The following is a 15,000-nucleotide window of genomic DNA, read 5'->3' on the forward strand; positions in this document are numbered from 1 at the left end:
TAAAAGTGCACTACCAGTTATGTGGCGCTCGAACACTAAATCTTGGGTCACAAGACAATTCTTTACTGAGTGGATAAACGAAGTGTTTGCCCCCCAGGTTAAGGCTTACCTCATTGAAAAGAGCTTGCCAATGAAATGTCTTCTGGTTATGGACAATGCTCCTGCACATCCTCCAGGTCTCGAGGATGACTTGAAAGAAGAATACAGCTTTATCAAAATCAAATTCTTGCCCCCCAATACTACTCCCATACTCCAGCCCATGGACCAACAGGTCATTTCAAACTTCAAAAAACTCTATACCAAGGCCCTTTTCAGAAAGTGTTTTGAAGTGACCAGTGACACGAAGTTGACCCTAAAGGAATTCTGGAAGGAACACTTCAGCATCCTCAACTCTGTTAACATGATTGACCAAGCTTGGCGAGGTGTGACCTATAGGACATTGAACTCTGCCTGGCGTAAGCTGTGGCCATCATGTGTCACAGAGAGGGAGTTTGAAGGTTTCCAACCAGAGGCGGGTCCAAGCACTGCTACCCCTGTAATTTCTGATGACACTGATGTCGTTGAGGAAATTGTTGTCATGGGCAGGAGTTTGGGGCTTGAGGTCGACAAGGATGATATTGATGAGCTTGTAGAAAGCCATTCTACCGAGTTGACTGTGGAGGAATTGTTGCACCTGCAACAACAACAGCAGCAGGATCTGATTGTGGAGCAGGAATCTTCAGAAGAGGATGAGGTAAGGGAGGATGTTCCAAGTTCTCTCATCAATGAAATTTGTTCCAAGTGGGCAGATGTGCAGGCTTTTGCTGAAAAATACCACCCAGAAATTGCAGTAGCAAACCGGGCAGTGCATATGTTTAATGATAGTGTCATGTATCATTTTCGAAGAATACTGCAGAGGAGGAAGAAACAATTAACAATAGACCAGTTTTTCACAAAAGAAAAGAAAGCTGCTACATCAAAGCCTGTTTCTCCTCCAAAGAAGAGACAAAGAAGAGAAGAAACCCCTGAAATAGATCTGCCCACCCTTTCATTGGAGAGAGAAACAACTCCTGAAGGAGAACTACCCCGCCACATCATGGAAGGGGACTCTCCTTCCAAGCAGTAACCTCCCCCTTCCATCCTCTCCACATCCATCCCTGTATGCCATCGAACCGCTGCTCAAAGGTATGTTCACTACAGTACAGAAAATGGTTTAAAATTGTTTTATTTTAGTACAGTAAATGGTTTAAAATTGTTTTATAGGATTTTCTGACCAATTTCATACACATTTAGATAATTATTGTTGTTTAGGTACACGTTTTATTAATATTTTGGGCCTGTTCGAGTGCTTGGGAACGGAATAGAATATATACCATTATTTCTTATGGGGAAAAAAAATTCGGTACTCGAACAAATCGGAGGTCGAACACGGATCTCGAACGGATTATGGTCGAGTACCGAGGTATCACTGTATATATATATATACATATATATACATATACATATTTCTCTCTCTCTCTCTCTATATATATATATATATATATATATATATATATATATATATATATATATATATATAAATATGTATATGTATATATATATACTGTATATGTATATATATATATATATATATATATATATATATATATATATATAATATATATATATATATATATATATATATATATATATATATAAATATGTATATGTATATATATGTATATATATATATATATATATATATATATATATATATATATAAATATATGTATATATATATATATATATATATATATATATATATATATATATATATATATATATATATATATATATATACATACATATATATATACATATATATATATATATATATATATATATATATATATATATATATATATACATATACATATATATATATATATATATATATATATACACTGTACATTTCACCTGGTTTAATTTAGGTATCAACTATACATAAGTTTGGCCACTGTCCATAGAGAGGCAAAAGGAATAGGAATTAAGCATGGCAAGCAATTTTGGGAGTTTTACACTTCAATCATTGGAAATCAACACCTATGTAGGTTAGTAAGAAAGAAAAATTACATTTGTGTTATGAATAGGTGTATACTATATCTTACTAACCCTTTTACCCCCGGGCTCTTTGGAAATTTCCAACCCTTAACCCCCAGGGGGTTATTTTTTTCCCAGCACATTTTGCAGTATATTTTTTTTAAATTGCTCTATCAGGCTTAATTTTTGTCATAGAGAGGTCAGGTTGGTCTCATTCTCTTAGAAAATACCTGAATTTTCTCAAAAATTTTTTATAGCATTTTTTTGCAAGGACGTACCGGTACGTCCATGGGGGTAAAGGGATGGCTTTTGTGAAACGTACCAGTACGTCCTTTGGGGGTAAAAGGGCTAATAGGTGATAATAAAAACTAATAACTGGAAAAATGAACTGTAAGAATTTATTACAAACTTACCTTCTCAGCATGAGCAGTGCTTATTTTCCCATCCAGTTTTTTAAGCAATTTTATGTTCTTTTTGGTGCAATCAACAGGGCGACTACTTTCATATTCCTTCAAAGCATTTCGTACCTAAAGAAAGAATAATAGGATATTTAAACTAACCCAATTATTTCCATATTTACCTTTGAATAAAAAATTACTATAAATTCTTGTGACAAATTTATGACCTTTAATCAATAAATAAAATTTTCTCTATTGCGCACTGAGCGAAAGAGCTAGTCCCCACCCTGGGTGACTTCCCATTCTCTAAAAGCACATGACCTAAGCCTACCCCCCTATGTAGGGAGTGGCGAAAGGCGTAAAGGGGGAGAGGACACCCAGGGGGAGGAGACTGACTCGAAATCAGGTGACCACTGTGATTGGAGGGGGGGGTTACTACCCTCCGAAGCACACAAACAAAAAAAACATATAATGCCAGACGTTACAAGATGAAAAACAATAAAATACAGTACAATGAAATTCAATAAATAGGCTAAATCGGCATATTGAGTAAAATGGGAGAAGGAACACGGCGTAAATGGAATAATAGCAAAACCTTCCAATTTCAAGTAGATGCCGACTTGGAGAGGAAATTATACCATTTTAAACAAAACTAGTCCTCCAAAATCGGGTAAAATACCGATCTCGCCAGGCAGGGCTAAAATTAATGAAAACATGTTCCGATTCCCCATAAAAACTCAAAAAGCCAAGAATTCTCGCATGAAATTGTACTGACCGAAGCCGCTAACTAACACTGCTCAAATAGCCTAAATAAAAGGTAAAATCATGACAAAACATTGAATTAGATGTCCATAACACAAAAATAAGACTACAATTAGTATAAGGAACTAATAAAAAGTCTTACAAAACAAAGAGATCCCGAGGAAGCGACACCAAAAAACCGCATACACACCCGTAAGGGAGCATCAACAAAGCGGCTGAGATAAAACCCAACAAGGTTATTGAATGAACATGTGTCGCTACCTAGAAATCCCAAACAGACAAATATAATACTCAATTTGGGAGCATGGATCTCCAAAATGTTTGACATCTTCAAAAACACAAAATAACACAGAGCTTCGAAAAACACGTTCGAACGTTCACGGATGCTAACAAGGAATGATGGGAGAAGGTTAGGTAGTGGTGGTGGTGGGGGGGGGGGGGGGCAGTAGCTGTAGTGAACAAAGCCTCGTAGTAACGGGGGATTTTGAGGAGGGATAAGTCTAATTGGAAAGGGATCTCTGGTAGTGGTATCACTCGGCCCAGTTTTAATACCGACACCCTTTAGGGGTGAGCGAGCTGGATATATTCCTAGCATTCCATGCAACTTTTTTCTCTGGTATACTTAGCAGTATTTATACCTTTGAAATGGTGCTTTAAGGAGCATTTCACGGAGCGACACAGGTTGAGCCCAGAAAATAAAACTTTCTCTATTGTTGCAAAGTATCCCTTTCCACAGACTGCTATATTGACACCCACTCTCTATACCTTGAGAGAAAAGTGTAGGAAAGCAAGTTTTGTGAAAAACGCCAATACAGCTGGTGATTCAAAATGGAGGTTTTATGATAAAACAAAGTTTTATGAATACTTACCTGGCAGTTATATATATACAGTGATGTCTCAGGATACGAAAGTAATCCGTTCAGGATACGGTTTCGTATCCTGAGTCACGTTTTACATGTAAATAGCCTAATCCGTTCCAAGCCTTACAAAAAGTCACCTTTTCTTTCATAAACACGCTAAACTGTAGTAATAAACATGCAATGCAGCCATTTCTATCATTCAATAATTAACCCAACCGTTAAAAACAGCCTAATCCATTCCAGAAACTACCATGAGATTATTCAATAATGTAGTTACTGTATAGCGTAGTTATCCCCTCCAAGCCCTAAGAAAACGGTCCATTTTCTTTACTACTGTATAAAAGTTACGGTACTGTATGTAAAGCATTTGGATCAGTGAAGGTGTATTGTTACCTGTACACCTAAATTAAGGGTTGATACCCTGAAAAAAAAGGTACTGTACTCTCGGCGACGAGTTGGGATCTCGTAAGCTTTTCGTATCCTGAAAATTTTTTCGTATACTGGGGCATAAAAATCTTTGTATCGCTTTTCGTATCCTGAATTTTTCGTATCCAGAGGTATCACTATAGTTAAGTCTCTGACTTCCAGCAGAATTTATTCGAAAATCGTGGCAACCGCCTTGTGGTGGTTGTGCGGTTAGGTGGTTAACAACCCTTACAGGGTGGTACCTGGAATCATTCCTGTTTTCTGTTCTTCAGATTATCTTTGCCCGACCTGTCTCCTGAGGGGAGGTGGGTGAGCTTTAAAATATATAACTGAACGGTAAGTATTCATAAAACTTTTTTTTATCATAAAAACTCTATTTTTATGAATAGTACTTACCTGGCAGTTATATATATATATATATATATATATATATATATATATATATATATATATATATATATATATATATATATATATATATAGCTGATTCACACATTTGGAGGAGGGAACCAGACAGTAAACATCGTTGGGGAAACAACAAAAGAGTTGTAGGAGAAAAAACACCTTGATTCCTTACCTGCTAAGGTAGCTGACTTCAAAGGTTACTGCCTCTAGAGTCGCTTTCCCTTAGGAGTGTTCAGCCAGGAGTAGACCTGCTATGCTGCAAACAACTCAATCGAGTCTGTCAAAGGGGTAAGACCAACAACTTGACTAGACTTCAGAAACTACCTTCCTATATAATAAAAACCTGCAACCTTACTAAAACTAACCACCTAACCTTGCAGAAATAGATATAAACTATCTATCTGGACTGAGGGAACCATACCACAAGACAAGTTCCTCAGACAACCATAAAAACACAAACCTTCATACAGGCATACAAACTAAGGTTGAGTGGGGGTAGTAACTCCTTTGCCTAATACAGAAGCCGCAGCTACATAAGGGCCCAAGGTATAACACTTGTCATAGTCTACTCTCACCTCTCTGAGGTAATGAGAAGCGAAGACAGAGTTGCTCCTCCAGAACGTTGCGTCCATGATTTGCCTAACTGACATTTTTCTGATATGCCAGTGAGGTAGCAATGGCTCTCACTTCGTGAGCCCGTACTTTCAACAGGGCGAAGTGTTCTTCCTCACATTAGAGGTGGGCTTCCCTTATAGTTTCCCTCAGGAAAAAGGACAGAGCGTTCTTTGAAAGGGGTTTTTGAGGATCCTTCACTGAACACCATAACGAGTTGGATGCACCCCTTACGTTCTTAGTGTGGGCCAAATAAGCCTTGAGGGCTCTAACTGGGCAGAGGAGTCTTTCCTGCTCCTGACCCACTAAGTTCGTGAGGTTAGGGACCTCAACGTTCTAGGCCAGGGTTTCGAAGGGTTCTCGTTCTTGGCAAGAAAGTCGAACCTTAAGGCACAAACAGCTCCATCTTGATTGAAGCCTACACGCTTCTCAATCGCCTGGACCTTGTTGACCCTTTTGGCAGTTGCTAGAGTCATAAGGAAGAAGGTTTTCTTTGTTACATCTCGAAGAGAGGCTTGCGAGATAGGTTCAAATTTTTTGGAGCACCGAAACTTAAACACCACATCCAGGTTCCAAGATGGGGGTCTTAATTGTACCTGTTTCCTCGTCTCAAAAGACCTAATGAGGTCCTGCAAATCTTTATCTTGAGACAACTCTAGGCCTCTATGCCTAAAGATGGTTAAGAGCATACTCCTGTATCCTTTGATGGTAGATACAGCCAGCTTAGCATCCTGTCTGAGGTACAATAAAAAGTCTGCAATCTGGCTCAGAGAGGTAGTGGTCGAGGAAATCTTGTGTCGCCTGCACCAAGCTCTAAAGGTCTCCCACTTAGACTGGTAGACTCTTTGTGACGAGATCCTTCTTGCTCTGGCAATAGCTTTCGCCGCTTGTGCAGAAAAGCCTCGAGATCTAACGAGCTTCTCGACAGTCTGAAGGCAATCAGTTTGAGAGCGAGGGGGTTTTGATATCTCTCGAGGTGGGGCTGTCTGAGAAGATCTGGACTTGCCGGGAGTCTTCTTGGGAAGTCCATCAGCATGCCTACCACTTCGGTGAACCATTCCCTTGCAGGCCAGAAGGGAGCCACTAGGATCATTCGTCCTAAATCAAGGAGAGCAAATTTCGACAACCAGATTGATGATTTTGAACGGGGGAAACGCATACATGTCCATCCCCGTCCAATCCATCAAGAAGGCATCCACTGCTACCGCTTCCTCGTCCGGGACTAGGGAGCAGTAGTTGGGGATCCTCTTGTTCAAGTTGGAGGCAAAAAGGTCTATTACAAGTCTGCCCCACAACTTCCAGAGGCTTTGACAGACATGTGGGTTGAGAGTCCACTCTGTGGGAAGAACTTGTCCCTTCCTGCTGAGCATGTCTGCTCTGATGTTTCTCTGCCCTTAAACAAACCTCTTCAACAGCTGAGTCCTGTTCTCGCTCGCCCAAAGGAGAAGCTCTCTCGCTGTTCTGAACAGAGAGAGGGAGTGAGTTCCCCCTTGCTTCCTGATGTACGCGAGAGCTGTGGTGTTGTCGGAATTGATCACCACAGTTTTCCCTGACACCGAGGTTTTGAAGGCCTTTAGCCCTAACAAAATGGCCATCAACTCCTTCCTCTTGATATGCCAACTGACCTGACTTCCTTCCCAAACGCCTGAGACCTCCTTGTTCCCTAGTGTTGGTCCCCAGCCCGACTCCGCGTCTGAGAATAACACTAGGTCAGGGTTCTTCTTGTACAAGGAGATCCCTTCTCCTAACAGAGCTGGGTCCAGCCACCACATCAAAAGATCCTTGATCTCTGTCGGAAAGGGAAAAGAAAAGGAGTCCTCCTGGGTCTTCCTGTTCCATACCTTTGCGAGGAAGTGTTGCAGAGGTCTTAGGTGGAGTCTCCCCAACGAAACAAACTGTTCTAGGGAAGATAGAGTTCCCAGCAAACTCATCCACTCCTTCGCTGAGCATTCCTGCTTCCTTAAAAATCCTCTGACTTTCTCTAGGCACCTGGTCTGCCTTTCCTGGGAGGGAGAAGCCCGAAAAAGAACTGAATTCAGAACTATCCTCAAATAGAGAATAGTCTGATTTGGTTCTGTCTGAGACTTCTCCCTGTTGATGATGAGTCCCAGGTCCTGAGTCATCGTATACGTCTTCTGTAGGTCCTCCAGACATTTTTCTTTCGACTGTGATCGGATCAGCCAGTCGTCCAGAAAGAAGGATACCCTTATCCCCTCCTGATGTAACCAACCTGCCACGTTCGCCATTAGCCTGGTGAAAACTTGGGGAGCCGTGCTGAGACCGAAGCAAAGTGCCCTAAATTGAAAGCACTTGCCCTGAATCACAAATCTCAGATATTTCCTTAAAGTCGGATGAATGGGGACGTGAAAATAAGCGTCCTGCAGGTCAAGAGATACCATCCAGTCACCTGGACGAACTGCTGCCAGCACGGACTGAGTCGTCTCCATGGAGAACTTTGTTTTCTCCACGAAGGCGTTCAGAGAGCTGACATCTAGGAATGGTCTCCATCCACCCGAGTTCTTGGGAACCAGAAATAGGCGATTGTAAAAGCATGGGGAAGTAAGGTCCCGGACTGGCTCTATTGCTCCCTTGACCAACATCTGGTTGACTAGCTCCAGAAGAGCCTCTTGTTTCCCCGCGTCGGCGTACTGAGCCACTAAGGCTAGGGGAGTGTCTGAGAGATGAGGCTTCTTTAAAAGGGGATCTTGTAACCTTCTTTGATGATCGAGAGGGACCAGGTGTCCGCCCCTCTCCTCTTCCAAGACTGCCAAAAACGAGACAGTCTCGCCCCTACTGTTGTCTGGAGGACTTCCATCTCATTTTTTGGATCGGGGCCTAAAAGCACCTCTGCTGGTCCTTGGCCCTGACTCTTGTCTTCTCCCCCCTAAAATCCGCTCTCGAGGAAGCCTTACTCCGAAAGGGCTGCTGGAACTTCTTCTCTTCCTTCTTCAGAGGAGCAGGAGCAACAGGCAAAGGCTTTCTGGCAGACCGAGATAAAAGATCCTGAGTAGCCTTCTGTGCCAGAGAAAAGGAGATATCTCTGACCAGAGCTTCGGGAAAGAGATGGTGTGACAGAGGGGCGTAAAGCAGCTCCGACTTCTGGGCAACAGTCACCGATCTAGAGGGGAAGGAGCACAATAGAGCCCTCTTCTTTAAGACCCCCGCTGAGAAAAGGAAAGCCAATTCATTCGCCCCATCTCTTAGAATTTTGTCCATGCAGGACATGATACTTGTCAGGTCCTTCGTGCCTTCCAGGAGTTGTCTTCTTGGCCAGAGTCCCGAGAGACCAGTCCAGGAAGCTAAAAACCTCGAAAACCCTGAAAATTCCCTTGACGAGGTGATCAAGTTCCGACATGGACCACATCACCTTGGCAGAGTTCAGTGCATGTCTTCTTGCCGAGTCCACAAGAGCAGAGAAGTCACCTTGGGAGGAGGCAGGCACTCCGAGACCCAAAGGTTCCCCTGTCTCATATCAGATATCGGCCTTGGAAGCGAGCTGAGATGGTGGGAAAGAAAAGGTGGTCTTGACTACTTGCCTCCGTTCCTTCATCCAATCACCCACCTTAGCGAGTGCTTTCCCGGGCGAAATTGAAAGTTTCATTTTGATGAAGGCCAAATGCTTCGTAGCCTTCTTCCTGGTGAATTGAGACTGAGGAGAACGAGGCGCCGAAGGTTGAAATTCCTCCCCATAAAGTTCTAAAAGAGAGCGAGATAGAACCTTATAATCACTAGCAGAGTCGGTAGGTTTTTCATCCTCTTCCGATATATCAACGAGGTCCTGATCAAGGTCAACTTCTTGAAAAAGAGGGCTGCAAGCAGCCTGGCACCGAGAGCTGTTTGCGTCCTGGCGCTGAGCGTAGGTGTCGTCCTGGCGCCGAGCGTAGGTGTCGTCCTGGCGCCGAGCGCTGCTATTGTCCTGTCGGCGAGAAGAGGTATCGATCTGATGACGAGAAGCGGTATCGTCCTGATAAGGCAGGCTGCATTCGTCCTGATAATGCAGGCTGCATTCGTCTTGCTTCCTAAAACGCGAGGCGGAATCGTCCTGGAGCTTCGAGCGAGAAGCGGAATCGTCCTGGGCCTGAGAACAAGAGGCAGTATCGTCCTGGCGCTGAGAGCGAGAGGAAGTAACCTCCTGGAGTCGCGCCAATGAAGAGGGTGTGCGTTGTCGTACGGCCGACGAAGTGCGCAGAGGTTCCTTTGGAGAGATACTTCGTTCCCTCTTAGAAGACGATCTCTTAACAGGCAGAGACATCTTTACGTCTGACGGACTGTGCAGTGCAGGAGGGCGGCTGAAAGCTTGCACTAGCGATGACAGTTGTACCTGCATAACAGCCATGAAAGCTTTAGCAACTTCTGCTGGTTCTCGCAGTTCCGAAGGAGGCAGCTGTTTAGGAGCGCTGGCAGTAGAAGCCAGAAGTTTATCAGGTTTAACTGGGCTAAGAACTCTCTGTTTTGTCCTCTTAACAGGAACAACAACGAAGTCATCCTCCGAAGGATCAGGTTCTCGGATACTCGAACCGGGAGAGGGAGAGCGAGACTGCACATCCCGGTCCCACCTTCTCTTCGTCGGTCTTGATTCGTATCGCCACTTGCGTCTGGGAGAAGGATCAGGTGAAGACACTAAAGTATCCGACACGCCTTTTCTACGGCGGTCAAGCGCAGCCTGGGAGGTCGCAACAGGAATGTCTGAGGCGACGACTGACCAAGGATAAGCAACTCTTACCCCCTTTCGGCTTTCGACGTACCTTCTCCCTTGGTCCTGGGAGCTTGGTAGAGGTCTAGACCTAGGGGTATGACAGATTCGATCAGCCGCCACCTCCACTGCACTTTCCCAAGCACCAATCTCACTTTCACCCTTAACTTTAAAGGCCGCAATTTGTGCTTTAATGGCCTCCAACTCAGCAGCCATCCTGGCATACCGAGGGTCATCCATAGGCGCAGATCCTGTAGAAGGGGCAGGAGTTACTACATTCGGGGATGGAACAACTTCCAAAGAGGTAACAATTAAAGGGTCAATAGATAAATCTAAGCTAGCTTCACTAGCAGACTTTGATTTTGATTTAGCTCTCCTAACTCTATCGAGTTCAAGTTTGCGCACATAGTGCTTCATAGCTAACCAATCATCTTCATTTAAACCCTCGCATTCCTTGCACCTATTATTTAGTGCGCATTCAAACCCCCTGCAACCCATACAAACTGTGTGAGGGTCAACCGACATTTTCAGTAACCTCACCTTGCATACATCACTCGCACATACACGAATATGAAGTTTTTCACTCATGATAAACAAAGCAAAAAATACAAAAAATAATAACAAAACACGATTGCCAAATCCTAACACAGTGTACTTCACCAAACGAAGTCCAAAAAAGCGATGTAGGGCAAGTGATTCGAAAAACTCTTAATGGCGGACCAACGATGTTGTCGATCCAACCGGCAGAGATAATCTGAAGAACAGAAAACGGGAATGATTCCAGGTACCACCCTGTAAGGGTTGTTAACCACCTAACCGCACAACCACCACAAGGCGGTTGCCATGATTTTCGAATAAATTCTGCCGGAAGTCAGAGAGACCTAGCTATATATATATAACTGCCAGGTAAGTACTATTCATAAAATTATAATTTTAACTGACAAAGGGAGGTTAGGGGTAAGGACCTTGCTTTAAAAAAACAAAATGCTATATCTCACACTATCCAGGAGGATAGAATGTGAAATGCCAAAATTTCTAATATGTAAAAGTCAAGAGGAAAAAATCAATACCATTTATATTCTTAACTTCTGACTCAGGTTTCCCATGTAATTTACCCAATGCCACAATGCACTTAATAATCTCTCTTTCAGACTTAATATTATTACCCATGTTACTCTGAACAGAGATAAAGAACATGACTAAAAAAATGTATATAGATACTAACATTATACTTCAGATTAATGTGCAGGCAGACAGAACTGACCATTAGCATTAACAACCTGCAGTTTTCTTTTTTTTTTGCTTGTACAAGTGACAAACAAATATTCATATTGATCATTATGCTTGCATCAAGACAACTTGCAGAGAGGTACCTTAAAACTAATGTAGGGAGGCCACTGCTTTACTCCATTTTCTTCCCACTCCTGTGTGTTGGGCCTATTGCCTTTTCTGTAAGCCAATTTACTAGGCAGCAACTGATATTACATACTCTTCAACTTAATGTAAGTACCTGCCCCATCCCCTATTGCTCTCTCAATAATAATTCAAGCAAGCTTAAAAAAACAATCTCTCTTGGATGCAGAAATATGTTTCCTCTGTCACCAGATGATAAGTTTTTGTTCTTTGTATTTTTTGTAACTATACATTATAGTAGACTTCTTGTGTCAAAGGAGACAAACTGATATTTTCTTTAAAGTTTTGTATAACACAAAGTTCGTTGCCAATGAGTACTGTAGTTTTATATCTTTCGCAGGCTAGCCTATCTATAGAAGAATTATTGTGCAATCAAATAATCACTCCACAATCAATATAAATCTGTTTTACATAAAGAATAATGATGCTTTACTATAATTTTGAGTAAAATATAACAAAATAAATTTCTAAAAATTATTCTGTACAGTAACCACTTCACAATGATTTTTGGTTGTTTAAAGTAAATTTCAATAGAAAAAAAACAGACTTGAAAATTTATTCTAAAATAAACAGTAAAACTGACAAACATGGAAATGTAAGTTATCATGGAGTAAGTGTGCAAGGCTTTAACTACTGCACTGCAATTGTTCAGTTGGTACTTTCTTCTTGGTAAGGGTAGAACAGACTCTTTAGCTAAGGTAAGCAGCTCTTCTAGGAGAAGGACACACAAAAAACAAACCACTGTTCTCTAGTCTTGGGTAGTGCCATAGCATCTGTACCATGGTCTTTCACTACCTTGGGTTAGAGTTTTCCTGCTTGTGGGTACACCCAGACACATTTTTCTATCTAATTTCTCTTCCTCTTGTTTTGTTAGTTTTTATAGTTTATATAGGAAATATTTATCTTAATGTTATTACCGTTCTTAAAATATTTTCATTTCCCTTGTTTCCTTTCCTCACTGGGCTATTTTCCCTGTTGGGGCCCCTGGGGTTACAGCATCCTGCTTTTCCAACTTGGGTTGTAGCTTAGCAAGTTATAATAATTATCTGCTGTCTCATTACGAAGGGATTAAAGTAAAGGGTTTATATCATGTGTAACCAATATATACTGTACAAGTATGTATATCTTCCTTAGTTTCTGCTAGTTCTCAGACATGTCCTTCCATTCCCGTCTGTTTATGGTCTTTCTATGCCAGTCAACACCTGCAAACTTTCTTAGCTCATCAATCCATAGTTTTCTCTTCCTTCCCTCATTTTGTTTGCAATCTCCAGAGACCCATTCTGCTTTTTGTTTTTTTATGTCTATCTATTATATGTCATTCTCATTATATATCCTGCACATGTCCATTTCTTTATCTTACAAGTTAGAATATCCTCTACTAGAGTTTGCTCTCATATTCATGTTGCTCTTTTTCTGTCACTTTGTGTTATTCCCCTCATTATTCTTTCCGTTGCTCGAGTTGTAACTAGCTTATGTTCCATGGCTTTAGTAAGGCTCTGAGTTTCTGATGTACAGTATAGTTAAAGTCAGTACTGTACGACCATCTGATTAAATACTTTACATTTAAGAGAAGGTGGCATTTTACGTTTCCTAATCTCATTTTGTTTACCAAAAGGTCTCCATCCTATGCTTATCCTTCTTTTAATTTTAGTCTCATATCCTGGGGAAACACTATCTGTTTTAAGTACGTATATGTACCCATTAGCCATCTCTACGGGTTCATTAATTTTATAACCTTCATTTTTTGTCACACTACATTTTCTGTGAACCTTACTTTAGTTTTACTCATATTCATTTACTGTCCTATATTTCTGTTTTCTCTTCAAACCTTTTATCCTATACTGCAATTCACCCGACAATTCACTAAATAGAACTGCGTCATCTACAAATTTCAAGTTGTTAAGGTATTCTCCATTAATGTTAATTCCCACATTTTCCTTAATTTGTTCCAGGCACTACTAAAACACCACATTAAATGTTTATATGGCTAAACTTAATCAAACAAAACCAAAATAATCTAACCGTTAATAACCTGTAAAGTAAATGTATAATTAAAGCAAAGAGTAAAACAAACCAATAGTAAATGGAAAATACAGTAACAAAAATGTGGAACCTTAAATTTGGAGGCAATATTCGAGAGGGAAGTGGCAGGGAAGTAGAGGAGGATAACAAATGGCAGAAAACATTAACAAGTGGCAGAAAACATGAACACTTATCTTTACAGAATTTATTAATAAATGGCAGAAAACATTAACATTTAAATTTTACGATAAACTTGAAAGTAAAGATATTTTTTTGGGTCTTTTTCTAATTTTGTATTTTCTAAATTTAATTACTTATTTTCTTCATCACTGCCACTTTTCTTTCTTTTTGGATCACTTTGAGCTTCCTCTTGGCCTACTAGTACCAAAAGCTTGTTTTTTAACAACTATCCAATGAAGCTTGTTTCTGCCAGCTTCTTTAAACGTTCCTGAAATGACTAGGGCAAATGTCACTTAAATACTGTATTCAAGCCAGGGCTGGGGAGTCGGAGTCGAGGCCAATTTATGGACTAGAGGAGTCGGAGGTGGAGTCGGTAAAATTCCACCGACTCCGACTCCTCAAAAATGAAATTTTGCGCTGGAGAAATATTCTCATTTTTTCAAAGTTGCTCAAAAAAACGTTTCATATTACCCGCCGTTTTTTTTAACACCCTCTCAAATAAAGGCAGTCACTGGGAAACACATATAGCTCCTGCCATCTCTCGTCCATAAGCCAAACCAAAACAATAATATTATACATGCAATGACCTGTTCTCTCCACGCACGAGTCTCTGGACATTAAAGTTTATTTCATGATTAACTCTTCATTTAATCACCATTAGCCATTTGAAAGGTAAGAGTTGTTACTGATTCATTGTTTTATGCAGCACGTATATGAATAATCTTAGAATTAAGTCATTATTTATATGTAAACATCGTGAAATGACGGGTGTTTTGATTGCAGTTTCGTGTAGCCTAGGAAAAGCTGAATCCAAGAAATTACGTGAAATGTTTTCAATAAAACAATTACTTACTAGGCTAGTAAGCTGTATCGTTATGTATCCAATTCCCATGATAATGAATATTAGTCATGCCCTTTTATTCAGATGAGCAAATAAAAACTATTTTATAGGAAATATATATCGAAGAAATGAAGGCATAGCCTTGCCTGTGTATGTATGTATCACTCACCTAGTCCACACATACACAGTAGAGAAACACACACATACATACTTTGAAATTACCCTGATGATTCACTAGGCAGTGATTAAATGCTATTTTGACTAAAAGGCAACATAAAATAAGACAATTATATAAAAATATTTAACTATTCTTATTTTTTTTAAATAGGA

At 40.7% G+C, this 15,000-nt stretch overlaps 1 protein-coding gene across 4 annotated transcripts in view; it reads right to left on the reverse strand.

Annotated features, from left to right (window-relative positions):
* LOC137652797 (nicotinamide riboside kinase 1-like) overlaps positions 1 to 15,000 on the reverse strand; it is a 166,547-nt gene that overhangs the window by 50,523 nt on the left and 101,024 nt on the right. For all 4 annotated transcript variants that reach the window (XM_068386211.1, XM_068386206.1, XM_068386221.1 and 1 more), the window contains exon 3: positions 2,472 to 2,585. Coding sequence is in view for 2 of the 4 variants with exons in the window: in XM_068386221.1 (XP_068242322.1) it covers positions 2,472 to 2,585 (114 nt within the window). In the remaining 2 variants the exon portion in view is untranslated. The remainder of the gene's footprint in view (positions 1 to 2,471; positions 2,586 to 15,000) is intronic.

The sequence above is a fragment of the Palaemon carinicauda genome, chromosome 1 (genome assembly GCF_036898095.1).
Source record: "Palaemon carinicauda isolate YSFRI2023 chromosome 1, ASM3689809v2, whole genome shotgun sequence".
Lineage (NCBI taxonomy): Eukaryota > Metazoa > Arthropoda > Malacostraca > Decapoda > Palaemonidae > Palaemon > Palaemon carinicauda.